The 26,982-nt window shown below is 29.3% G+C and overlaps 3 protein-coding genes across 5 annotated transcripts; 2 read left to right on the plus strand and 1 right to left on the minus strand.

Annotated features, from left to right (window-relative positions):
* Window positions 1-14: 14 nt before the first annotated feature.
* Window positions 15-3,008, plus strand: LOC101499116 (protein RICE SALT SENSITIVE 3). The gene is made up of 7 exons (XM_004488683.4): window positions 15-418; window positions 542-592; window positions 756-887; window positions 1,055-1,160; window positions 1,424-1,465; window positions 1,583-1,639; window positions 2,052-3,008. Exons 1-7 carry the CDS (start codon window positions 285-287, stop codon window positions 2,811-2,813), a joined length of 1,284 nt encoding a protein of 427 aa, XP_004488740.1. The 5' UTR covers window positions 15-284; the 3' UTR covers window positions 2,814-3,008.
* Window positions 3,009-14,424: 11,416 nt separating this feature from the next.
* LOC101498795 (probable protein phosphatase 2C 39) lies at window positions 14,425-18,120 on the plus strand. The gene is made up of 5 exons (XM_004488681.4): window positions 14,425-14,630; window positions 16,353-16,598; window positions 16,799-17,075; window positions 17,216-17,370; window positions 17,510-18,120. Exons 1-5 carry the CDS (start codon window positions 14,598-14,600, stop codon window positions 17,645-17,647), a joined length of 849 nt encoding a protein of 282 aa, XP_004488738.1. The 5' UTR covers window positions 14,425-14,597; the 3' UTR covers window positions 17,648-18,120.
* A 488-nt stretch (window positions 18,121-18,608) lies between these two features.
* Window positions 18,609-21,296, minus strand: LOC101498218 (squamosa promoter-binding-like protein 3). 3 transcript variants are annotated; one of them, XM_004488680.4, is made up of 3 exons: window positions 21,159-21,296; window positions 19,774-20,091; window positions 18,609-18,994 (listed from the first exon to the last, which is right to left on the minus strand). In XM_004488680.4, exons 2-3 carry the CDS (start codon window positions 20,073-20,075, stop codon window positions 18,781-18,783), a joined length of 516 nt encoding a protein of 171 aa, XP_004488737.1. In that variant the 5' UTR covers window positions 20,076-20,091; window positions 21,159-21,296; the 3' UTR covers window positions 18,609-18,780. The 3 variants fall into 3 exon arrangements, with proteins under 3 accessions (XP_004488737.1, XP_012567867.1, XP_073221350.1); XM_012712413.3 differs by lacking the exon at window positions 21,159-21,296 and adding an exon at window positions 21,008-21,143; XM_073365249.1 differs by lacking the exon at window positions 21,159-21,296 and having other exon boundaries at window positions 19,774-20,191.
* Between the last annotated feature and the right edge of the window lie 5,686 nt (window positions 21,297-26,982).

Raw genomic sequence — 26,982 nt, forward strand, 5'->3', positions numbered from 1 at the left:
AAAGAGTGTAGTACTAGAATAGTAGCCAAATAAAAAACCAACATTGAGAGTGGGATGAAGAATTGGTCTACTATGTGGTTGTTAAAGCATAGTAGATAGTAGCTAAGATAGAAAAAGAGAAAACATTGAAAACCAAAAAAGACAAATAAAAAAAAGAGAATTGGGACAACAAGTGATAGGTGTTTTTTCAAGAGAGAAAAAGATAGATAGACACACACACACACACAGACACTGTAGGAGAAGAAAGTAGTGAAAGAGAGAGAAAGAGAAAGAGAAAGAAAGAGATGGTGGGCTCAGGAGCAGCATCAGATAGGAGCAAAGAAGCTGTTGGGATGATGGCCCTTCATGAGGCCCTCAGAACCGTCTGTCTTAACTCAGACTGGACTTACTCTGTCTTCTGGACTATTCGTCCTCGCCCGTATATACTTCTCTCTCTCTCTCTCTATAAAGTTTCAATCTTTGTGTCTTTATGTCTTCCTCTCCACTTTCAATGTCATGTTTTCTGCTTTTTCCTCAACTGGGTCTTCTTCATTTCTTGCAGAAGAGTTAGAGGTGGTAATGGCTGCAAAGTTGGAGATGATAATGGAAGCTTGTGAGTCTTATCTTTATCTCCTTTTTCTCTTCATATTCTTAATTTTGAAGCAATGAGGATGAAAATGATGTAAAGTTGAAGTCTTTAGCTATTTTATGATTTTGGGTATTGTTTAGTTTTTGTAGTAATTTTGATGAGTTGACATGTAATTTTTGTTGTGTAGGATGTTGATGTGGGAGGATGGATTTTGCAGAGGAAGAGGTTCTTCAGGTTGTCTTGAAGATATTGATGGAGAAGATCCTGTCAGAAAATCCTTCAGCAAAATGTCCATTCAGTTGTATAATTATGGAGAAGGGTGGGTACTGGGTAGGTGTTTGTTATGTTGTGGTTTTATTCTCTTTCTCTTTCTACCTGATTGTGGAGGGAGTTAATGTTAACAATATACACAACTACAAACACAAGCACATATTCATGTTTGTATTGTGTTGTGATTGGTTGTGGAATTTGTTTCTTTTCAAACAGGTTGATGGGAAAAGTTGCATCTGATAAGTGTCACAAGTGGGTCTTTAAAGAGCCAACAGAATGTGAACCCAATATCTCTAACTATTGGCAGAGTTCCTTTGATGCTGTATGCATTTTTTTTAAACCCTCTTTTATATCTAATCATACTTCTACTTCTCCAATTAGACTAAATATATTTTTTCACCCAAAATAAAAATATTATTTTTATTTTTATTTTATCATCAAGTGAGTAGTCTGATAGAGACTTTACATTATTATTACACTCCCAAGAGTATTAATTAAACTTTGTTTTTCTATTGGTTATGGTTATGAAGAGTAGCTAATTTGATGATGATTGATTGATTCAACCTCTTTTGATATTAATTGCAGCTTCCTCCTGAATGGACTGACCAGTTTGAGTCAGGGATTCAGGTCAGTAGAACAGAATCATTGTTAGCTTTGTTTTTTTTTTTTGCTGCTATTATTATTATTGGTCACAAAGATTTGTTTTTGGATTTTCAACTCATTTTATTTTGTTTCCTTGACCAGACCATAGCTGTAATTCAAGCTGGACATGGTCTTCTTCAACTTGGTTCTTGTAAGATTGTAAGTACATTGGTATCATATTTTTTTTCCACTCATTCTTAGTTTTCTTATACCTCAAAATTCTGTCTCTATGAGTGTGGGGATAAGGCTGCATACATCTATTCTTAACTCTATCTTGTAAGGAAAATGATCTTTTAGGTGAAATTCTTTTGTTGAGAAATCTCATCCACTCATTTATCTTTACCTTTTGAGATTCAAGTTATTGACAAAAAATTGAATGTTAGAAATTTCTATTCGACTCCAATCGATATCATGGACCGTTCGATTGAGATCAAAGGATTTTAAAAAAAATGAAGATTTTAATTTTATAATTAAAAATTTCAAACTTGAATTTAGACCAATCAATCTTGATGGAACGGATATCAATATTCCAACTTTGTGAATATTTTGATATTTTTGATTCTATTTTCAGATTCCAGAAGACCTTCATTTTGTCCTAAGAATGAGACACACATTTGAATCATTAGGCTACCAATCTGGTTTCTACCTCTCCCAACTCTTCTCATCAACAAGGAACACTTCTTCATCAACTTCACTTCCTTCAAAACAATCAACCCTTCCAATTAGGCCACCTCCACCACTCTTCAACTGGAATCAAAGATCACTCACTTCACCTTCTTCCATGCTATCCTCACCCAATTTTCAACAACATGCAGCTAGGCTTGGTTTTCCACAAACCAAAGATGAAACACACATGTTCCTCATGCCTCATGCATCACAAGAAACTCCAAGAATTGAAGATATGATGGGAGGAGGAGGAGGAGGAGGAGGAGGAGAGCATGAAAATGACATTAAATGGCCAAATGGGCTGTCTTTCTTTAATGCTCTAACTGGAAGAGCTGATGATGCTAAGCTTTTGTTTAATCCAGAGAGTTTAGGTGGAAAACAAGGTGATCATAATCATAATCATAACCATAATCACCCTCTTAATCAAAATCCTAATTCAGATGGTTCAAACATGCAAAATGCAAGTGGAAATAACCCAAATGAGTTTTTGAGCTTGGATAGTCACCATGAAGGTGGGAGGAAAATGGACAAGTTTAAGAGGAGTTTTACTTTACCTACAAGAGTTGCTTCATCATCTTCATCCACTTCAATGGATCAACAAGGTGTGGAGTATAGGAATTCAGAAGGAGGTATGTATTCAGATGTTATGGAGACCTTTTTGGAGTGAATGTTGGGAAGAATTTAAAGGGTGAGTTTTATTAGGGAGAAAAAAAAAGAGGAAGATTAGGATATGTATCTAGGAAAAACTAGTTTGTGTTCCTTTTTTCTTGTGTTTGCTTTTTATTGTATTTGTAGTGTCTTGTGTTTCTTTTGTCTTCCACTTAATGAACTTGATTAATGATAATTTGTTTCTTTCTTTCAATTAACATCAAAGTTTAAATGTTGTCTTGCAATAATTTTTTTACTTGATCATCATTGTATAGAGTTGAATAAAAATTGTGAATTTTTTTTTAATAATAAAAAAGTTTAGGTAAGTTGTATACTAGAGAATCATTAAGGATATAAAATATTACTAAAATATTTATATATTACTCAAAAACAAGATATTTACATTGTCGAGATATTTGATCCAAAATCTTTGTGAGATTTGAGTTGAATCTTTTTTGTTGTTGCTAACAACAAAATTTCCTTAGTCGAAATTACACGAGGAGAATCATTATAAATTATAATGTCTAATAAAAGAAAAAAAAACTATGAAAATTAAGTTAAAAGATGTTGAATGACTTCGATGTGTCAAGAGCTCTGCACATTTATTTGTGTCTCGAGTAATATGTTGTACTTCAAAATTTATATGCAGATCTTGATAATGTAAAGGATGTATGCAAATACAAATTGCAAATATGAAATATCAATATGACCATAATGAATCATGTTCACTATCATTTTAGAATGAGAAATGATATTTAAACATAATTTTAAATATAAATACAAAACACATATACTGTATATGTATACATACTTAAGGGACAATTTAGTCATTTTGATAGTTCTCTTTCTATTCCACCGAGTGCAATTTATGTCGTTTCTTACTTCTCTTCCTTGCGTCCAACTTTTGTCGTTTCTTCGTTTTGTTCGTCTCTTCGTTTAGAGCAATTTCTATAAGTTTACTTCTCTCTATCATTGTTGTTTCTTTCTATGATTATTGTTTCCTTCAATTTAGAGTTTTTAGTTATTAATTTAGGGTTTCTATTTTTGCTTATTCGTTTAGGATTTTTGGTTTTTAGGGTTTCTATTTTTGACTTGTTTCAATTTAAGCTGATATAGGTGAAACAAATTAGCTGAATTCCTTGCTGGTTTGAATAAAATGATCGCATTTAGGTTTTGGACTTCCTCCATGATAGATTAATTTTGGCCAGATTGATTGTTTTATTGCTTTATATTTTAGACATAATGATTTTGTTTTATATGCTTAAATGCTGATATTCCTTCCATTGTTTCCTTTGACCGTAGCTCATTACTTTTTTTTGGACATATTCTTTCATTTATTGTCTCATTAAAGCTGTATAATGGAATTTCACTATGTTGTATGTTACCTTAAATTCTGCATTGGGAGCTGTTTATGAATATCATTGCCGTTCAATACAAAATTATTATCTTAATTAATTCATTAACAAGTTTTGAGATTTTTTAAGATTACAGTTTTGGTGATTCAAATGATCATTAGATTGAATTTGAAAGCCCCTTTTGGTGTAGGAGTATAAGTATATTATTACAATTTCGATAATAAGCATAATTTCCCAATTTCTCATAATAAATGGAAAATATTATTGTACTTATGTTTGATAATGTCAATTATTTGATAATATTACATAATAAACAGAATTCAAATATATTTATGTCTATTATTTCAATTTAGACAAATTTAATATCATAAATGAACTATTTTATTTGTTAATATAAGTTATTTATTTTAGTTGAGTGTTAATTACAAATTAATTACTCTTATATTATGCTAAATCATGTTAAGATATTATTAGCTTTCAATTACATCTTTCACAAGGACCTCAATTTGGAGCTTGTTATATTCCGTAATTAATATCTATTCAATCAAACTTAAAAAACGACAATATACCTTATAATTATTATATTTGTATTTTGATATTGCTATAATATCTTTGAGAGACATTGAGACAAATAAATTTTGAGCGATAGACAACTAAAAGATATATCAAATTACATATCAAAGTTGAAAAACTAAGATTGATAATTATGTTTTTTATTTAGCCTTTATTACTATGCATATTTATTGAGTATCAATGACGTTTAATAAATTACAGTAATGAAAATATTTATGTTAATTATAGGTTACTATAATTTCATAATAATTTACTATGTAATTAATTGCTTCTCATGTACACCGCATAAACCTTGAGTCAAAAAAGTACATCACATAAACCTATTAGATTTATACAATTCAAATTTTATTATAAATAAAATTAGTGGATGTCCATCTTATTGTCTTTATATTTTTCTAATTCCCACAAGTGAATGGATCTAATAATTGCTCGTGGTGTTAGTAGTCTTTAAAGTGATTATTCACTTAGCCATATATATTATAAATAGAACACACTTTTATTGTAAAGATATACTTGAGAATTGAATAATACAAAACTCTCATCTATCATTCTTATTCATATTCTTTTCGTTTATTTTTAATACGTTATCACGAAGCTCTATTTACATGAGATAATATTGGTTCCTACTAGTAAGTTTGCTTTGTTTGTTCTTTGATATTGTCTTTCATCCTTTTTACTTGTTATGTTGTCTACTTTGCTTTGATTTATTAAATCCAATTATACAATAATTCTGTTTTTATTAAGTATTTGATTCTTCTTAGATTGATGAGGTATATATATGGAGAATATATTGGTGTTGCTTAAATTTAGAGGAATTTTCGGTGTGTTTTATTCTATTTTGCTGAATTCATCGATCTAATGACATGCTGAAAATTTGAAAATTTAAAGAGTTGAGTAATGCTCTTGTTGCTCCATATCGGTTTGTAGCTTAATTGTTCATGACTATACTTTTTAGTTGAATTTGATTGATTTTGTTTAACTAATTTTTTTTTTCTTGTTCTCAATTTTATATTTTCATTTAGCTTGCTTAATTTTACACTTTTACAATAATACTAAGTATGTCAAATCTTACAAAACATTGACTTTCGAGAAATAATTATTTACCTTGAACGCTAGATGTTGAAATTCATTCAAATGCGTATATATAATCTTGATAATACTATAAAAGAATGGAATAAAACATCTAAAGACAAAAGTCATGATATTTTTTTTTTACCATCTTCATGAATCACTTTAAAATGAGTATTTCATTGTAAAAGTTCTATTTTAAACAATTTATGCTTGCTCCATTTTCAGAAGTGAATATAGCAACACACGACCACAATGGCAAATCCGTGGTCGTAGTCGTGGTCTCGATTGCGGTCTTAATCGTGAATCATGATAACGGTGGAATACACAACAACACATTATTTTCCCAAGAATGAAAAAAAATATTGAAAAGAATGAAAAAGAAAATGTGGACATAATAACAAAATTAATAGAAGTATCTGCTATCATTGTAAAACTAGAGGTAATTGAGCTCCTAATTGTCGTACACAAAAGCATCTTGTTTACTTTTAGCAACAAAGAAAAATGAATCTTATTTATCTTATTGTAGATGAAAATGTAAAGAAATGAATTTCTTATACTTTTAATAATAATAAAAATAATAATAATAATAATAATAATAAAAATAATAATAATAATAATAATAATAAAGTTTTACGTTTGAATGATAATAAATTTCTTAAATTTGGTTGTTGTTTAAATAACTATTTTATCATATTATAACTATTTTGTTTTTATTTTACTTCTTTGTTATCTATTTTTGTTTATTTTTAATAGAATGAGTGTTGTTACTAGAACAAATTACGAAAGATATGTGTCTAGTTGATAGTGCAACTATTCACACAATTCTCAACAATAAAAAAATATTTTTCTTATTTAGTGAAATGAGAAGTTGATCTTAGTATCATATCTGACACTACAAAGATAATTGAAAGCTCCAGAATAGTTAATGTATTGTTATAAGAGGAACAAAATTACATATTGAGAATGCATTATATTCTTATAAGTCTCATAGAAATTTATTAAGTTTCAAGAATATTCATCAAAATAGATTCCATATTAAAACAAGAAATGAATGAGGTATTGAATACTTTTGTATAACAGAATGATTTGGATAAATCACATGTATTGGAAAAGCTTCTCTTATGGATTGTACTACACTTTTATGCTTCTCTTATGAATTGTACTACACTTATATCATTACAATTGAAGCGCATGTAATTATAAACCATAAGTTTACAAATGATGATTAGTTTGTTGTTTGACATGACCGATTGGGCCATCCCAAGTCTATAATGATGCAAAAAAAAAAAAAAAAATTAAAAATTAATATGGTCATCAATTGAGAAGTCATGAGATTCTTCAATCAAATAAATTCTCGTGCACCTCTTGCTCTCAAGGGAAATTGATAAATTGATCATCACCAACAAAAATTGGAAGTGAATCGGTCAATTTTTTAGAACGTATACATGATGATATTTGTGGATCAATACACCCACCATATGGACCATTTCAGTATTTTATGGTTTTCATTGATGCATCAACTAGATAGTCATATGTTTGCTTGTTTTCAACTCGAAATCAAGCGTTCACGGGATTAGTTGCTCATTTTATTCAAATAGGAGCTCACTTCCCTGATTATCTCCTCAAGAGAATACGTCTTGACAATGTTGCTAAGTTTTCATTTTAAGCATTGAATGAGTATTGTATGTCTATTGAGATTGATATTGAACATCCTATAGCACATGTTGATACATAAAAAAACTTGCAAAATCCTTTATTAAACGTATAAAGTTAATTGTAAGACCACTTCTTATGAGATGCAAACTTCCCATATCCACTTAGGGATATGAAATTCTGCATGTTGCAATATTGATTCACATCAAACCAATAAGTTATCATAACTCTTCTCTATGACAATTATTTTTTGGTCAAGAACCTAATATTTTCCATCTAATTTTTTTTGAATGTGCGACGTATGTTCCAATTGCTCCACCAAATTGCATAAATGTGGAACCTCAAAGAAAGTTGGATATAAATATTAGATATGAATCTTTGTCTATTATAAAATATCTTGAACCAACAACATGAGATTTATTTACAGCTCAGTTTGCTGATTCTCATATTGATGAATCAAAATTTTCAGCATTAGAGGGAATGAATAAGCAACTAGAAAAAGAGATTAGTTGAATGAATCTTCGTTGTCTCATTTCGATCCTTGAACCAAATAATGTGAACTGTAAGTTCAAAAGATAATCAATCCACTTGCAAATCTTAGAAAATCGACTACCAAATGCATTCACTGATCCAAAAAATGTGACTAAAACAGACATATCAGTTGCTAATGCTCCAATAAAAATGGATGTTCATGTTGGACAATCCAATGTTGCACATGAGTCTTAATAGTGTCTGAAGTGTGGTAGACTAGTCTGTTCCAAAGATAGAAATTTTCGAATAAGAAAATGAGCTAAAATGAAATATGGACCAAGTGAGAATATAAAAACTCTAAAAGAATCTTATAATATAATTGACATTTCAGTACTAGTAGAGACTGATCAGGTACCTGAAATTCATGAAAATAAAGAGATCTCAATAAATTACGTCACTAATAGAATTTGATGGAAATCCACGTTGATGATATTTTTGCATATAACATAACCTTAAATGTGATAAATGGTAATCGTGAGCCAAGGTCCATTAAGGATTGTAGACAAAGAGACGTTTGGCCAAAATGGAAAGATGCATTTGAAGCTGGATTAAGCTCGCTTTCTAAGAAATTGCTTTTGGACTTGTAGTCTAAACACCTGAAGGTGTGAAACCAGTTGGTTTCAAATGGGTTTTTGTGGAAAAACCAAAAGAGAATTGCAAAATTGTGGGATACAAAGCTCGACTTGTAGCTCAGGGGTTTTCGCGAAGACTTGTGATTGATTTTGATAAGACATGTTGTTGGATCTTTTGTTTGGGGTATGTTGCAAATCTTGAACAAAAATAGGAGAAATTTGATGATGAATGTTGCACCAATAAATTCCAAAGCGTGTGTATCACACTAAACTTTAGGTTCGATTCGCCCATTCCAATCTATATATATTGGATGCAAACGGGTTTACCGGCGAATCCCCTTCATGATACTTTAGAATCCTTGAAGTGAATTGCACATTCACATCAAACCTATGGATCGATGATAGTTATTAGAATAAAGTTCCTTCATTTACTCTCGTGCACTAGAGAAAAGAAGAAATGACTCATAAATTTTTTTGACAAAATCTTAACTCATGTAACATGAGTTTTTTGTTTTTGTTTTTTTGTTCTTGTTATTTCTGCCTCTAAAGCATCTCTATTTATAGAGATACTCATACCAATTAATGAAAGAAAACAACTCTTGAGAAATATTGTAACATTTGATAACTTAACATATACATTGGTTTAAATTAAACCCAAGTAGTGATACATTATGTTATTTAATTTTGCTATATTAATATAGCTATTAAAGAATTCCAAATATACTTTGGAAATTCTCCTCACACATACTCTCTTGTAATGGACGCAAGTACTTTTCGATACCTAATTAACCTCGTAGCAAATGAAAGGCTAAATTTGCACATGATGGATGATGTTACAACTTATTTGTATGACTCCTATATAGTGGCATTTACATGAAACTCATAGAAGGATTTAATTTTTCTGTGGCATAAGGTTCATGCTAGCACGAAGATTATTCATTGAAATTGAAAACGTATTTCTATAGGCTAAAACAATCTAGATGCAATTGTTACATCAAAGGGAATATTTGCTAAGGGAATGATATAAAAATAATTTAATTTGTCCATGTATTTTTATGAAAATATCTATAAATGGATTTGCTATAATTGTTGTGTATGTTGATTACATAAATATCATATGAACTCTAGAAGAGTTTTCAAGAGCTATAGATTGCTTGAAGCTTATATAGAAAAGTGCTAAAACATTTCTAAATGAACAAATCTCATGTGTCGTGTTCTTCCATAGTTGTGAGATCACTAGATGTATATAAAGATCTTTTCAGACCTCGAAAAGATGATAAATAACTACTTGATCTTGAAGTACCATATTTTAGTGTTATTGGAGCACTAATATACCTTGCTAATTATGTCAATCTATTAGCAAATTATAGTTCTTCATCTACATAGAGGCATGAGAAAAGAGTCGAGCATATACTTCATTACCTTAGATGTACAATGAATACGAGTTTATTTTATCAATGTTTATGATATGTTTAAAAATTACATTACAAAAATTTAGAATTTTTTAACAAATGACTTAAATATGAATTTTAAAATTTTTAAAGTTTAAAAATTCATATTTAATTTATCGTTTGTTAAAAAAATTATAATTTTTTGTAGAAAAATTTCTTATAATATTATAAACATTAGTGCAAAAAACTATTCACAAATTCGAATGATAGATAATAATTTGATTAAAATCAGGAACTAAAAATGAAAACAGAAAATTTTAAGAAAAAAAATTAATTATTTTTATAAAAATAAAAAAAAAATAATTTTTTTTATGAAGATTATAAATTTATTTAACCTCCCAAATATTATAGGATTTTGTTGTCTTATTGATAACAAACTTGATTGTTGACATGTACTTCACATGGAGAAGAGTTTTGTACCATATCATATTTTGATCTTCCATAGTTGCTTTGTGCTAAGATCCAAATTCCGACCCTTCCATATTTAAGTGAGGACCAACAAAAATTTACATATGTTATTATGCGGCTGAACTCTACACCCTCTAAACAATCGTTAAATACACTCCACTGACATAATTTGCATATTTTACACAAACAAGTGTTATGTAACCAATATCATTGGTCACATATTCTAGATTGATTTAGATTAGTCAAACATTTTAGCCTTTTCATCTTTGCCTGACAATTTGAGCTCTATAACAATTAATGAATTTGGATAAGTTTCCACCCTTGTTTGACCAACTCTATTTATTTTTACTAAAATAATTATATTCAAAAATCTTTTGTCTTCTCATTATCTTTTACCCTGCACCAAAAATTGCTCAACAAACAATTCAATTAATCACAAACTAAATCAGAAATGAGAAAACAACTCATTTTAAGTAGTTATATTTCGAACCACTTCTTTAATAAAAATGCTTCTATCAGATTGAGATAAAATTTTATCTTTTCAATTTTAACTTACGTGCAGATGAAAGATTGAAAATATCAAATAAGAGAAGTGTTTATTTTGAGAGATAAAATGATTAAATAAAATTAATAAAATATAATAATAAATAACTAATAAACTTTAGTTAATAACAATTAAAAGTATCAAATTCAAATTACTGTATTAGAATAATAACTAATTACTTCCCTCTCCATCTAACTTTGAATTATTAAAGTTTATTTATTCTGAAATTGGAAGATCAAGACCAAAAATACACTGGATAAAATCTTAATATCACATGCAGATTTGGCTTTCCAACGTACTTTAATTTTTATTTTGGCAGAATCAAGATTCTTTGGTATGAAACAAGTTTTGTAGATCTCATCCAATGGATTTTTTATAAAAATTTTGTAATAATAATCATTACTTTTTCAGAAAATCTAATAATGAGATATCAATTTCTTTAAAAATTAAATAACATCCAACATTTTATTTGTAATTCATATAAAAAAATTCTTATTTTTAAGTCTAATTTTTTTTAACTGTTTTTTGTACGTCAATTCATGTGTACTATTCAAAAAATTATATGATTTTTTGTAGACATGTTTAAAATATTATAAAAATATTTTACACAAAACAACAATAATTTTTCACAATCAATATAAATAAAAAATGCATATCCTTTACATTCAAGGATACAATCTCTCAATTATTGTGTTATGTCCAAATCAACCAATAGTCGAACAAAATGTCCTAATATTTTTCAAGTTGATTGTTTTATTAATAGATAAAGGTGTGTTTGAATCGATTATGAAGATGATTTTTTGTCTCCAATATCTTTTAGGAGATTGTAGATACGAATCCAACAATAAACATTTGTATGTCTTATTAAAAATTTGAATTGAAATATTTCGTCTAAGAGAAAACGTGAAGAATACATAATTTCAATTCATCAAATACTTTACAAATCATCGAAATAAACACAAAAAAAAAACTCATAAAATAAAATTCTTTTACGAAGAAAACAATTTGCCAAAAGTCAATTATTGTAACTCTCCGAACTCAAAAGAACAGTTATGAATTCTTGTTTAAGGAGCCACATAAAACTATTTCAACTTGGCTTAACTCAATGCAAGTTACTTTTAATATAATCTAATTACTACTTGCTTTAAAAAAATGTTGTATTACTTCTATAGAAAAAGATTACCAAACAATTGTATTATTTAGTAGTCTAAATTTACAATTTAAAAAGTAACTTGTGAACTTATATTAATTATTGTGACTCATTGATTCAGTATTCTTAACTAAAATATTATATACTAAATAAAGTCATACATTCCATTTTTCTCCATTTTATACTAACTAGTAACATTTCTTTATAAAAAAACTTCTATATATACAAAAGTCATTACCATAATATTTTCTTATTCTGAGTCCAACGAATCATACATTAATCTTTATCAACTTACCTTTTGTTATTATAGTAGTAAAGGACAGAGTTCCAAATACAATAGACTCTACTTTACTAAATATTCATTTGGTTTCATTAATTGAAATAAAAATATAAAAGATACAACAAGAGTAACCATCGAAAAGATTAATTAATTAAACCTAAAAACAGCCCAACAAAAAAGAGAAAATAAGGAGAAAAAAACTAATTAACAAAAATGTAAACTATTATAACTAACAAAATATACAATGAGTAATTAAGTATATAGACAAAGCAAAAAAAAGATTAAAAAAAAAGTTGAAGAAAAAAGTAGGAAGAGAGAAGAGCAAGCATGCAGCAACAAGAACATTAGTACTGCAGCCTTCACTCAGAAGACCAACCAATGGCAGCATCAGATATAGTGTACCTTTCTTTGTATATAAAGATATAATGACAAAGGTACAAATAACGTTTTTCAAACATAGTACAAGTAAAACTTGGAATTTGAAAAAAAAAATCTTTATGTGTTTTGGGTTTATGTGGTAGGACCAATAGGCCCAACTTAGGTAAATGTGCATTTTGGGACAAGTGAACGGCCAGATTCAGCCTTCTAATCCAACCTAAAGCAAATTTCTTAATTTAATTTGAATACCATTTTTTTTTAATATGTTTATCTTATGGTGAAAGTTTAAGAAAACCTGAACCCTATCATGCAAATAAATATTTAAGAGAATATAAAAGTATTTTGAGAAGTTGATGCAAAAAGTGACAAAAATCCACAATACTAACTTCTCTATCAATTTAGTGGTTGGATAAAACTCAAGTCTTCATTCCCAACATTAAGATAATGATCATAGATCAACCAAAGTCCACCCAACAAGTTTATTTATTTATTTATTTATTTATTTATTTATTAATATTCCTCATTAAAGAAGCCTACTAGAAAATAGTAATTTCCTAGATCTATGATATCGATGACGCCCTAATTCGTTATCCGCATTTGCTTTAATCTAATCTCCAAAGCTTTGAAACCAAATTTTCTACCTAGGAGTTTAACAATAACTCCCTGCCTCCATGGTTGCCTCAATTTCCTTTCAATCTCAAGGTCCCCACAATTTATTTATTTACTCTTTATAAAATAGATTAAAAAATTAAATTAATTAAATCAAACTTAAAAAATACATTTCATCTTTTAAATTAAGTTTTAATTATATGTTGTAAGTTTCGTTTTAAAATATAAAAATTAATTTAATAATTTAATACACTTAAATATTAAATTGAAATCAATTAATTTAATTTAATTTTTGTTAGTGTTTCCGTGTAAACTGAACCAAACTAAATAAACATAAAATTTATTGATTTGAATATATACCAACCTCAACCAAATTCTTTTTCAAATTTCTTCCTCTCCAAAAAAAATTTGTGCAACTTTTAAATATGATTTCTTCTCTTTTTTATTCCATTTGCAAATATACAAAATTATAATTTAAAATATACTATAATAGTATATCTAATTTTCCAATTAAAAATTTAAAAATTCGAACCCTAAAGTTTTTGGTGAAGGTCCGGTACTCTTCGCCACCATGTTATTATAGTCTACTAGTTTAGTAGAGTTTGTTGAGAAACTCTAAATGTCTCATTTCACCTTTTTCTTTGGAAGTACACTCCTTAAGATCATTGGTGACAAACCCTAATAAAGGGTTAGAATCCTCATTATAAGAAAGTCATTGAAAATAGACACATTTTTTTATTTATAAATATTATAACCTCCATTAACCACAAAATAAACAAAATATTTATATTTTTGGTAATGAGATAATTAAACAAATATTTGTACATTAATAATAATTAAACTCACTTAATTTGAATTTAGATGAACAAAAATTGATTTAAAATAAAAAAATGAATTTGATTAAAGTTATGTTTTGATATATTAACAATTAGAAAGTTAAAATGATAATTTAGAAGGTGAAGTTAAGATGTGTGTGCCGCGTGGGCAAAGTCAAAGAAGAACGAGCTAGTTGTTTGTAGTAGTTCCGAAAAAAGGAAAAGGACAGAAAATGAAGAAACATATAGTAGTAGCCACAACGCGTTATGAATGAATGAACGAGCGAAGGAACGCCATAAATAAATAAATAAATAATTTTCCATTATCATCAATTCATCATCATTCACTCAGCACTCAAGTCAAGTCAACTAAAGTCATTCTTCTTCTCTCTCACAACTCAAATCACTCACCTATGGCTGCCAGAGATATCCTTCATAAGATGAAGGTTTACATATTAACAGATCCTTCATTTCATCCCTTTATTGTTAATTATATTCAATGTTGGATTATTATTATTACTATTAGATCAACTTTCCTTAATTATTATATATATGTTCATTTCTTTCTAATCTATCAATCTTCATCCATTCATTCTTCTATCCACTTCTGTTATTGCTATATTATTACTTTTCTTCTATTTTATTTTTGTGTTTCTCACTCTGCTTGCTTGCTTGCTTTTCCCTAATTGACTTTGACTTCTAATTGACTATTTCCATTTTTGTGTGTGTGTGTGTGTGTGTGTACACTAAAGGTAGAACCTTTTAACTAGCCTTGATCTGTATGGACTTATATCGCTGAAATTGATTATGAATCTGTTTCTGGGTCAGAAAAATATACTTATTCTAGATTATGTTTAATTGTTCTTAACATCTATGAGTCTAAATTGTTCAAAGTGAAGGTTTATGCTATCTATATATCTTCGCTTCTAAGTCCATTTTTATTATTATCTTCTTGAGGTTTACTGTCTCTTGTAAACTTGTATTGTCACCAATATCTACAAAATCACAATACAATGATGTTAGAGCTATGTAGAACCGACACCTCGGATTGAAGGTAGTTCTTTTGTTCGACATGTGTTGGTGTCCGACACTGTCACGTGTGGTTACATTTAATTATTATTGGTGTCTATGTGTTGGTGTTAGCGTTGTGTCTGGTGTCCGTGTACTATTATACTATACACCATCAAGAATTTTGCTAAATTGTTGCGCAAGATAATAGTGCTCTCTTACTTTCTTCTAGGAAAGATGGAATTTTGGAAAAGTTCTTTGTTAATTTTGCTAAAGCTATTGTTAATTTGATGAAGAGAGTGTGAACTTTATTGGTCATTTGATCAGAACATTTCAGTTTGTATTTTGTGTCCAACAATGTTCATAATTAGTTGATTGAATGCTCATCATTCTTCATATACATGGGACTGTGGGAAGGTCAATCACTGTTTCCAAATCCACTTTCTTGACTATGTGAACCGTAGTGAAAGAGAGCATAAATGGGAAAGTTCAACTGTTTCTATTATGAAGATCTAGCCTCCTTTTGAATATTCTCTTTGCCAGTTGTGAATCTAGCTAGCGGAAATATCGATCAATCTATTCATGGGGAACTCTTGATAGTCACACTTGCAATTAACAAGAGCATCTTTTGCTTTATTTCCCCTTGATATATGCACTTGCAATCTCAGATTTAAAATTACATTAAGTGTCAATGTGTAAAATTATACTGGTGAAATGGGAAATAAGTGATGTTTTTTACTGATCATAATAGGTGTAACATTGGTGAGACAGGTCATTAATTTGTTTTCAATTATGATTTGGCAGTTGAGAAAAATAAAAAATGAATGAAAAAACTTGGTTAAATGGGGGTTGTTAGCGACCCGATTGTAATGTAATGACAATGACAAATATATAATGATAAGATAAGATAATGATTGACTATACCTCCATATGTTGTTTGGCTGCAGAAGATTTCATATCTTTGTTACTGGGAACAGTTAGTGATATAAGAAATCCCTATTAGATGAAATGTTTTTCTTTATTTTTAAGTTCCTTGAAGATTTAACTAAGTATTAGAACATACCAGTCATGCCAAAATTCTTTTCATTTAGCTCGTCTTCTTGCCCTCGCTTAGTATTTGTTTTTGTGACAGTCATTTGACATTAGCACGTTGCTTGCAGGAAAAAGTTGGGTTTGGTTCAGACCCTGATTCAGGGAAAGGAAAGAGTAAGATGTCGAAACACATAACTCATGGCTTTCACTTGGTAAAGGGAAGATCGTATCACGCCATGGAAGATTATCTCGTTGCTCGATTTAAGCAAATTGATAACAACGAATTGGGCTTGTTTGCGATATTTGATGGCCATGCTGGTCACAATGTACCTAACTACTTGCAGTCACATTTATTCGATAATATCTTAAAAGAGGTAACTTCCCTTTTCTGGTTACTTCTTAACTTGTGTGTGTTGATTTCTATGATTCATGAACTGTAGTAGAGTTTTCAGGAAGATCTGCTTGCAGATCCTCAAAATCAACTTGAAAACAATTCATAATGTTAATTAAAAGTCGAATGAATATGATTTCCATCTCTAGCAGAAGTCCAACTGTCCTTTTTTTTTGCATGTAGCCTGACTTCTGGAAAGAGCCTGTAAATTCTGTCAAAAAAGCGTATAGTATAACCGATTCTAGTATTTTAGAGAAGTCAGGTGAATTAGGTAGAGGGGGTTCAACCGCAGTTACTGCAATATTGATTAATGGTCAGAAGTTAATAGTAGCCAATATCGGGGATTCTCGGGCCGTTTTATCAAAGAAAGGTGTGGCCAAACAACTTTCAGTGGATCATGAACCAATCACAGAACATGAAGATATAAAAAATAGAGGTGGTTTTGTCTCACGATTTCCAGGTATTATATATTTTATAATGTTCATTGTTTTGCTTGACCTTATTAGAAATTTGCATTCCGTCGTCCAGTTGTGGCATTTGCCACGCAGTGAACTTATCTTCGTTCCAGTACTAAGGATACATCTTTTGTCGTCAATTCAGGGGATGTTCCACGAGTTGATGGACGGTTGGCAGTGTCGAGGGCATTTGGCGACAAAAGCTTGAAAAAACACTTGAGTTCAGAGCCACATGTAACAGTGGAGAAGATAAACGATGATGCAGAGTTTGTTATATTAGCCAGTGATGGATTGTGGAAGGTCAGTTTTTGATAAATGAAGCATGATGCAAGCACATTATGTCATATTACATTAATGAAAGTTTCATATAATTCAGAAATTTGTAGCTATGTAATATGACAATCGATATTTATTTATATATATGCATATATTATTCTAGGTAATGTCAAATCAAGAAGCAGTTAATACTATCAAAGATATAAAGGATGCTCGGTCTTCGGCAAAGCGCCTCACTGAAGAAGCAGTTAACAGGAAAAGCAGTGATGATATCTCCTGCATTGTTGTGAAACTTCAGTGATCACAATTCACAAGACTCACGTAAACTTTGATCAATAAACTTGCAAATGTAACATATACTTTGGTGTAATGATTAAGCTTGATAGCCATAAGGTGCTTTTATTTTGTTATGTCCTTCATACAAACCAACTGAGACAATTTGAAGACCAAACTACATTTTAATTTGTGTGTATATTAGAAAGTTTGGTCAATATCACTGATCTGTGTGGGGAACTATACCAAAATGTTTATTGTTATAGGGAAACATTTTCAGAAAAAGCTGAGAATTTACCCTTGACAACATAAGGGTTATGTTTGTCACCATTTTATCTGCTCTTCTGTGCAATATATTGAAATTGCTGTACTCAATACAGATGCAGTGTTATCTAGCACATGAGAAGATATTAAAGGTGAAGTAAATTTCTTATGAGTCAATAGGCTTTATTGTATCATATATATTTTCTTGAACTTTTTAATTAGTAATCAATTTTCTCATACCAGCATTACTGCATTAGGTATAACAGATATTTACAAATCATTATTTTAAAAAAATGAACTTAATTCTTTTTAGAGTATTGAAAATAAAAAATTTGTAAATTCAAATTTTCATATTTTTATAAATTAAAATATTTTAATTTGTTTATATCAATTTTCAAATAGTTCTCTCATGTATGATACAAAGTGGTAAGAGAAACTCAATTATAATATCTGTTATTATTTAATATAATTTTGCTATTAGAGTACTTAATTAGGGTTTTGGGCGTAACATTGGCCTTAAAAGAGGCACTCCTGATTCAATTTGATATAACCAGATCAATCCAATCCACCAACTAGCTGGTTTTGGTTCAATCGGTTGAACTGGACGATTCGGTCAAGTTTAAAAACTTGCAAAATATATCTAAAAGAAACTTATTCTGATCAATCCAAGAGCGCATTAGAAACATATACACATTATAGCTAGCTCCGTGGAAGTTGACCAATTATTTGCATGACAAAACACACCCCACCTTAAGATATTGGGAAATTTTATTTCCTATGGTTTACATGCTTATTATTGTAACAAACAAAAGGGTCTTTAATTTTATCAAATATTATATGCCTTGACATATAAGGAACCAATGACAGAAGAGAGAAAGCATGCTGAAATATGGATATTCAGCTGAAATTCAAAAACTCGTGACTAGAACTTCTTGACATGTCCATCTCAATTTTGTTCCAATCACCATCTCTGTCTTGCTGCCCTTTGATGCCACTACTGCTTCCTTCATTGCAAATTCCAGAAGGGCTTTTACGACGACGTTCATTGTGTCGCGCTAAGCGTCTTCGACAGCTTCTTTTAGCTTCATCAAACTCCATCAGCTCATGGAACCTACACACACCATCACATGTTTCTAATAAGCTGAATGCACGGATGCATTTCTGGTTTTTTGGGGCATAATGTTGAATTTCTTAATTAGTGTTTTTGATATATGCGTTCAACATACTTCTATTTTTAAATCCAAATATTTATTTGTATTTAGGAAGATCCTAAGAGTATGATATGTTACCGACACATAAATTTCTCTTATTTTGATGTGTCCGGACTTCATGACATAGCAAAGACCTCTAAAACCTTTATGTTGCAACTGCAAGCTGCAACTTAAACCAATGATAGTAATAGCAAAAACAACTATAGCGAAAAAGTGTTGGATCATTAATCCAACATTGGTCTTATATCTGAATACTTATGTATCATGCATTGTGGTATGTCATTTAAGTTACGCCTAATTAAAAGTGATCTAATAAGTTAGAATAATTAGTTTATAAGTATCTAATAGGATGTGGATCTTTAATGTGTAGAGATAAAAGGGTAATTCTATTTTATGGCCTAAAATATAAATACCAAGAGATAAAAGGGTTTCCATGTCACACACACTTGTACCGTCTATTGCTGATATCTTATTACCACAACGAGACAGAAGATCAAACTGTACTACTATTTGTCATTATGAACTCAGGTACGCTATCATATATTTTCCGATGATTAACATGATTAATTCTTGATCTCAAAGACTAATTTTGGTTCTAACAAAAAAAGTTCATGGCAAAATCAATTCAAACCGAGACAAAAAACTTTTTAGATGATAGTAGGGAACAAGGATTAAACACCTGCTACATTGCTGACAAAACCTCTGCCTCAGCCCTGCAACCACCACAGAAGGAGCCTTGGAATGAACCTCACACACCTTATGGCGACGATGGTACCTTTTTGATAAAGTAAAATCAGCATCACAACTTTCAGCTTGACAGAAAGGTGGAGAAAATCTTCCACTTTTACTTGGCCTTTTTTTCCCATTCACACAAGCACTTTTCTTCTTCTCATTTTCTTCATGACTTTCATCCTCCTCATCTTCCTCTTCTTCATGTTCAACTATGTTGTCTTTCTTAAGTGATGTTTGATTCCTCTCCATAGTACTCCTAGCATGTCTTTCAACAGGAATGGAGTAAAAGTGAGAGTTTATAGAGAACAAGAAATAAAGAAAAGAAGGTGGAAAGGGTGTGGACCGCAGGCTCAAATTTGTATATTGTGTGCTTTTGTTAATTAATATAAATCATTGTTTTAAATTGCGGTTATTGTTGTGGTACGAACATTTATATTGCAGTATAATACAAACAAATGTGACTAATATTAGAATTGTGATGTGATTGCAGAAATCTCTAAAACTGTTATATTATGGTTGCAATTACTATCGTAGACCGTAACTCATGTTGTTAATTGAAAAAAATAGTAGACAAAGAACAAATGGTAAAGAACAAAGTTTATTATTATTATTATTATCATATCATTGAAAAGAGAGAGCCTACATGATAATATGCATATGGCTTAAATACAATACATAAAACGAAAATGTTAAGCAGTTCTATTCTATTCTTAAAAACTACTTCTACTAATAACTACCAGAAACACTGAGACGGTAGGGTATTTAAGTAGTGCATGCATAATGGGTTTGTACTGTAATAATGTATATTCAAATGAAGTTAAGTTTGAGTCTTAATTCTTAGTAAATGGGAAGTGGAGTGTTGAAAGTGATAGTACTGTTAGATAACTCAAGGATCTTTGTGGTGTATGCTTTGCTCTAATCAAGAGGGCAAATCAACTGCTCTAAGGGTTTAACCCAAATGTTAGTCAAAGATGTAGACACAATTGGTCGAACTTCGTAATCAACATTGTGTATTTCTTTTTGAGCTTTCATATCTCTAATCTTTTGAACCGAAGTCGCTGTTCTAACAATTGAATTGTTGAGTTTAAGTGTAAGTTATTAGTATCACATTAAATATAAATAAGACAAATGTTAGATATAAAATTGCACACAATGTGGTACTTAATCCAAGAAGCTCTCACATCTAGTGGACTAGTCTTTTGGATTGGTCTATCCTTATGAGTTTAATTAAGTCCTAACAATTGGTGCTTTCATTGATAGTTCTTCATGAAAAGGGTCATCCATAGACTAAATTAAGGTACTCTACTGAATACTAATACTGAAAAGGGCTACCATTGGATCACTGCTGATAGAGTTAAAGTTGTTGTAGATGTTGGTTCTTAAAGAACATGAGAATGTTAGGAGTTTCACATTAAGTATATTATGTTAGATGCATAAATCCAGCCGTCTCCATGTATCCTTAAATAAAAGATGAAACCGCAACCTAGCAACTAGCTACTCAAGTGATGATGACTAAATCCTTATGTCATTAAATCATTTTATTTATATATGTAGATGTGACTAGTCCCTTAAACCAACATTTTTAGTAGGTAATAATCTGAAGGGGAATCTGGAGAGCACGGCAATAATAATCGACTAAACGTCTAGTATCTCTAAGAGACTTTGACATCTCATCTCAACCCAAAATTTTAAGACATTAGATATATGGACCACCACTCTTATATATCCATCATTTCGTCTATTTCTAATCGATGTGAGACTAACTCACACACCTGAATTCCAACTATCTCCCTCCACTACAACACTAAAACCGATTCGCACTATGATCTCCCACCAAGCTGAATCATGACTTTGATACCACTTGTTGGGAAGTTTGAGGGAGTGCTAAACATTCAAGATTCATAAGAGATCTTGACACCACATCTCAACCGAAAATCTTAATGCATTAAATATATGAGTCACTACTTTTATATATTCAACATTTCCTCTATTTCTAATCAATACGGGATTAAACACATCTATTACTATTACTATTGTTGTTACAAATCACTTTACATAACAAATCACTTATGTCATTAAATCATTTTATTTGTATATATAGATGTGGCTAGTGCCTTAAACCAAATTCTTTAGTAGGTAATGAACACATCTATTACTATTTTTGTTAAAAGTCATTGGTTAGAGAAAAATATAATACGAAAATTAGATTGATAATAGAGTTGAATTTTTTATACACTTTATATGAAAATTAGATTAAGATCGGTACGTCGCACGGATGAATTTATAATTTTAAAATTTTCATAAATAAAAAATGTAATGTTATGTATACAATTAGACATTAATAGGATTAGTTGTTTTGTTCCGACTTAAGTATTATCTACTTTGAGTCTTGTCCTTAAAATCTCATGATTTTTCTTCTTCATGGGTTGAAGAGTGCAAATATTTATAAATTATTTTTATTTTTAATTTTCAAATAATGTAAGACTACTTTGATATATCGAAACAAATATAGAAAGCAAAAATTGCTAACAAATATGTGTTAGAGATAACTTTTTTGAGGTATCGAAGCAATTTAACATTTGAAAAAAGTTACAAATATGTTTTAGTATTAAATGGTATAAAATAAATTCAATATTTCAAGAAAGCACATATATTGTCCTCTTAGTCTATATCACCAATAGTATTATAAGAAAAAATAGAAAAAAACATGATAAACAATATAAGTTGAATTTAAAGAACTTTATACTTTAATACAAAATTATTGACCTAATTCTTAATTATATTTCTTTATGTGATTTAAATATTAATTTTAGTTATCTACTAAATTTCGTGATATAAAATTGTATATAAAAAAAATGAAATATATTTAATTACTTGTAAAATATAACTATAAAATATATTTTATAAATCTCACTAAAAACAGTAATTTTTTCATTAAAATGTGATTTTTTTTTCATGATGATACTATATACTAAGTATATGATACCAAAATCCCTAAATATAATTAAAACTCAAAGATATAAATTTGAAAAATGTAAAAATTCTTATGCTTTTTGTTTTGCTGAAAGGGAAAAAAGTCTGAAAGTAGAAAGAAACACAAATTAGATGTGACCAAGTACAAATTTATTGAAAAACCATCTAAAACATATTCAATAGCAAGAGTTGCATAGGAAATTAAGCATATTTGTCACTGTCTTCCAATTTCCAAACAAACATAAACAATATGAGATATAAAATAACTTCCACTAACCGGTATCATGAATATATTTCTTGAGAAATTTTTAAAATGACTCAATATTCCACTAACCGGTATCATAAATATATTTTTTGAGAAACCTTTAAAATGACTCAATATTAAGTGGAGAGTTAAAAACATATGGAGACAGTTACGAATAATGATGGAGAAGGAATGAATGTCAAATAATGAATATTATTGATTGTATTTAACTCATGACACATGAGTAGTTCTAAAAAATATATTAGATGCTAAAATAGCAAAATGTGTGTTAAAACAAAATGCCAAATTGCAAGTATCATAAAGAGAATGGAAGAGTGTTTCTTACATATGCCACTTCATTTCTTCTTTTATGTTGCAATATTTAAGTGAAATAACATCATATTAGATGATCTATAGTAATAGTATTTGAGATATTATTTTAATGTATTATAGTAGACGAGTCAACAAAAATGGATGTATTTGAATTAAATTTTGAACCAAATATATCGATTTTTATTGACTAAAGAGAACACATCCAACGGTACATAAAGTTTATATAACTAATGAAAAGAACAAGTGACTCACTAGTATAACTAACTAATGTATCCGATAACATCGTCCAAATAAACATCCCTTTTAAGGCTTTAATCATTCAATGGAGTTTGCAATGTATGGTGCAATTGGAACCACGTCTTGACTATTAACCTATCAAAGCTGAAAAGTTAAATAAAACAAAATAATTTTCGTATGTATAAATGATGTTTGGCCATAGATGTATATAATGTCTTGAATTATGTAGTTATTGCCTTATCTACATAGCCATGAAAAACAGAATGGCACACACCCTCCACAAACTTCTTAAAGAATATATCGTGCCAAGCTATGAATCACTCTTTGTTTTTGGCCCCTTTCCTCTTTCCTTAACTTCTCATGATAATATTTGTTATGCATGAAGTCAAAACAAAGCCTAACTGGCCCAATTCAAATGCAAGGGGAACTGAGAAGTGTGCATTTGTTGTGGTACCATGTTTAAATGGTCCCTCTCTTTTTAGGTTCTCTTTGATGTGTAGTGTAGGAGAATTATTTAGCAAGGACAATGTACCAAGGAAAGAAATGGTGCTGTTTGTAAATAAGGGATAGATCAGAGACATTATAAGGTTTTTATTTGATTAAGGTAACATCTAATTTGGTGTTGGTCCTAAGCTTTGTTAGGGTGTAATAAGTTAGTTTGATTTGTTTTTTAAAAATAAAAATCTAAACCAGTCAATAATAAGCGATTTTGTTTGGTTTAATTTAGTTGATATATTTTAAAATTAAAAAAATTATTTTGACTTAAATTTATTACTTTAGTCAATAGATCGAGTTTATTTAATTTGTTTCAATTTGAATTTGAAAATAAAAATAATAAAATAAAATATAGAATTTAGTTAATTAAATTGATTTTTTAAATTTTTTTGGGTTATTGATTAAGTTGTTACGCACCTAAAATTTGGTAACCTAGGATGAATAAATGACATTAAACATAAAATTAAAATGTGATTTTCATGACACACTTTTGCAGCATATTTATAAAATGAAGTCTTGAAGTTACTATGGACTTCTTAAATAGTTGGCTCTTAGTGTTGGTCCACACCAATTAAACAAAAACAAAAAATAACAAATGGATTTGGCTGGCCCATGTCACAAAGTGGGTTTTTAATTCCAAATTGTTGAGTTGATGTGTGTCTACTCTGTCATAATTTTACAAGCATGTTTTTTCTTCAATGATGTGTTAGAAAAACACAAAATGAAGACAAATTATTTCATAAAAAGGACAAATTAGTAAATCTGTTAACAAAGAAAAATAATTGTATCCCTTCACTTTTCATTGTTGGTTTATGTATTTTTTTTCGATCCTCACTTTCATTTCTTGCCCAAATATGCTGCAAAAATAATCTAAATTTAAGACAAATAGAGATAGATTTTTCCGCTCAAGTGTGGTTTGGTGGGATTACATGCCAAATTGCATTAGAAAGGTCTTTTTAGAGATAGATTTTATCTTCAATTATCGCTTTTCTTTGATTTTTCTTTTGGATAAGTTTGGTTTATGTCCCTCATCTTTGATTGTTTTTATTTTATTGTTTAATCATATTTTTGGAATGCTACATACGATTGTTGAAAAAATCAGTGTTGTCACCAATTATGATCATATTTTATTTGTGATTTAATTTTTATTAAGATCAGATATTTCAATTATTAGTTTAGGAGATTAGTTAGTTGATAAATTTTTGTTAGTTAGTTGGTTAAGTTTGAAATGTACTGTATAAATAGAGCTATTGTATTTATTGTTTTAATATATTTAATAATTGTTTAAATTGTAATATTCTAAGAAATTTTTCTTTACATCAAACTCTCAAAATTATTATGTGACCTTTCTCAAGAAACTGCATGCTTACTTAGTTTGATTTTTGGAATAGGCCATCTCGTAGTCATGACCCTCATGAGGATCAACTACACAATATAACTGCTTACATGAGATTTTTTTGTTAGTTGTATTTTAATATTTTGTATCACATTGCAGATCATACTCAAGCTAAGAAGTTTCTTACCTTGAGTTTGTGCTGAACTATGAACTATTAAGATTATATATTTTAGTTACTAATTTAGGAGTTTAGTTAAGGGTTATTACAAAGTAGTTAGTAATTAATTTAATATATTTTCAACATGAATTTTTAAGAGTATCAGTATGTTTTCTATCTGGCTCATCATTATGATCTTTCTCCCTTTCATCCATGGATGTCTAACATGGTATCAAAGACTGGTTTTAGAGCTTTAAATTCATTTCATGCTTTCATAAACGACATCGATGAAGATCAATGTGATTATGATTAAGATTATGAAGATGAAATCCATGTTCTTGAATGTGACTATGATTAAGATTATGATTATGAAGATCAAAATAGACTTTATTGTCAAAGTCGCAATGACAAAAGTCATTGTCGATATAGATCTAAAATTTGTCTCTCACTATCTTGCATTAATAAATCTATAGTTGTTCATAATGGTAAGGTAAAGATTGTAATTGTTCTATTAGCGGCAAAACTAATTATCAAGGATTTTGGAGCAAGAGATTGACGATATGTTGAAATCAATCACACGATCCTCTCACTCCTTAAGAAGTTGAAACACAAGTCGTGCGTTGCTACGACATCATCATCACCATGAACAAACAAAATGAGTTCATCAACGTTAGAAGTTTATTTTCATTCTTTGATCTCTCAAATTTCTACATCATAGTCTTTGATCCCGGTGGGATACTTCAAACAGAAACATCATCGTCCGACATATTCTTCAACAACTGCAAGTCTTTCAAGGATATGACCTATTTGTTGAATCAAGTTGGTTTTATATTTAGAGTTTGATGATAACACAAATATTTTATGAAAACAATATATTTGACTTCGCAAAGTATCAAAAAAGATTTGTGTTTTTGAAGAAAATTTAAAATAAGATTTGATTCAAATTTATAATTGAAGAAAATCTTTGACCAAATTAAAAAAAAAAAATGATCATGATAAAAATTAATCTACAATAAAATATGAACATGATTAATCTGAAAATTTTACAATGAATATTATATTGATATGGTATCATGAGCCTTTAGTTATATTGATAAATATCAATATGAATTTGATTTTGTTACCAATCAAGATTATCCATTGGATTGTGATGAAAATTTCAATAATGCAAATGACGATACTCCTCCCTAGTTGTTTGAAATTGTTCTTAGTAATTTTTAATCTTTAGATACTGAAACTTTTCCTTTCAAAAATTTTAATCCAATGAATCAACAGATGATGATAAAAGAAAAATTACAGAAAATTGAGAAAAAAACACTAAATCATAATGTATTTTTTGTATTTGTTCTTTCTGCCATATATCGTCACCATTATAGCATCT

Source organism: Cicer arietinum, chromosome 1, assembly GCF_000331145.2.
Source record: "Cicer arietinum cultivar CDC Frontier isolate Library 1 chromosome 1, Cicar.CDCFrontier_v2.0, whole genome shotgun sequence".
Classification (NCBI taxonomy): domain Eukaryota; kingdom Viridiplantae; phylum Streptophyta; class Magnoliopsida; order Fabales; family Fabaceae; genus Cicer; species Cicer arietinum.

Bases quoted from the DNA above. Each gene is read 5' to 3' on its own strand.
- LOC101498218 (XM_004488680.4), bottom strand. From the start codon at position 20,075: ATGGAGAGGAATCAAACATCACTTAAGAAAGACAACATAGTTGAACAT. The intron at 18,995-19,773 runs GTGTTTAATCCT...TGGTGTGTGTAG, and splicing joins TTTTGTCAGCAATGTAGCAG to GTTCCATGAGCTGATGGAGT.
- LOC101498795 (XM_004488681.4), top strand. From the start codon at position 14,598: ATGGCTGCCAGAGATATCCTTCATAAGATGAAG. The intron at 14,631-16,352 runs GTTTACATATTA...CGTTGCTTGCAG, and splicing joins ATATCCTTCATAAGATGAAG to GAAAAAGTTGGGTTTGGTTC. The intron at 17,076-17,215 runs GTATTATATATT...TCGTCAATTCAG, and splicing joins TTTTGTCTCACGATTTCCAG to GGGATGTTCCACGAGTTGAT.
- LOC101499116 (XM_004488683.4), top strand. From the start codon at position 285: ATGGTGGGCTCAGGAGCAGCATCAGATAGGAGCAAAGAAGCTGTTGGG. The intron at 419-541 runs GTATATACTTCT...CATTTCTTGCAG, and splicing joins TGGACTATTCGTCCTCGCCC to AAGAGTTAGAGGTGGTAATG. The intron at 888-1,054 runs GTGGGTACTGGG...CTTTTCAAACAG, and splicing joins TTGTATAATTATGGAGAAGG to GTTGATGGGAAAAGTTGCAT.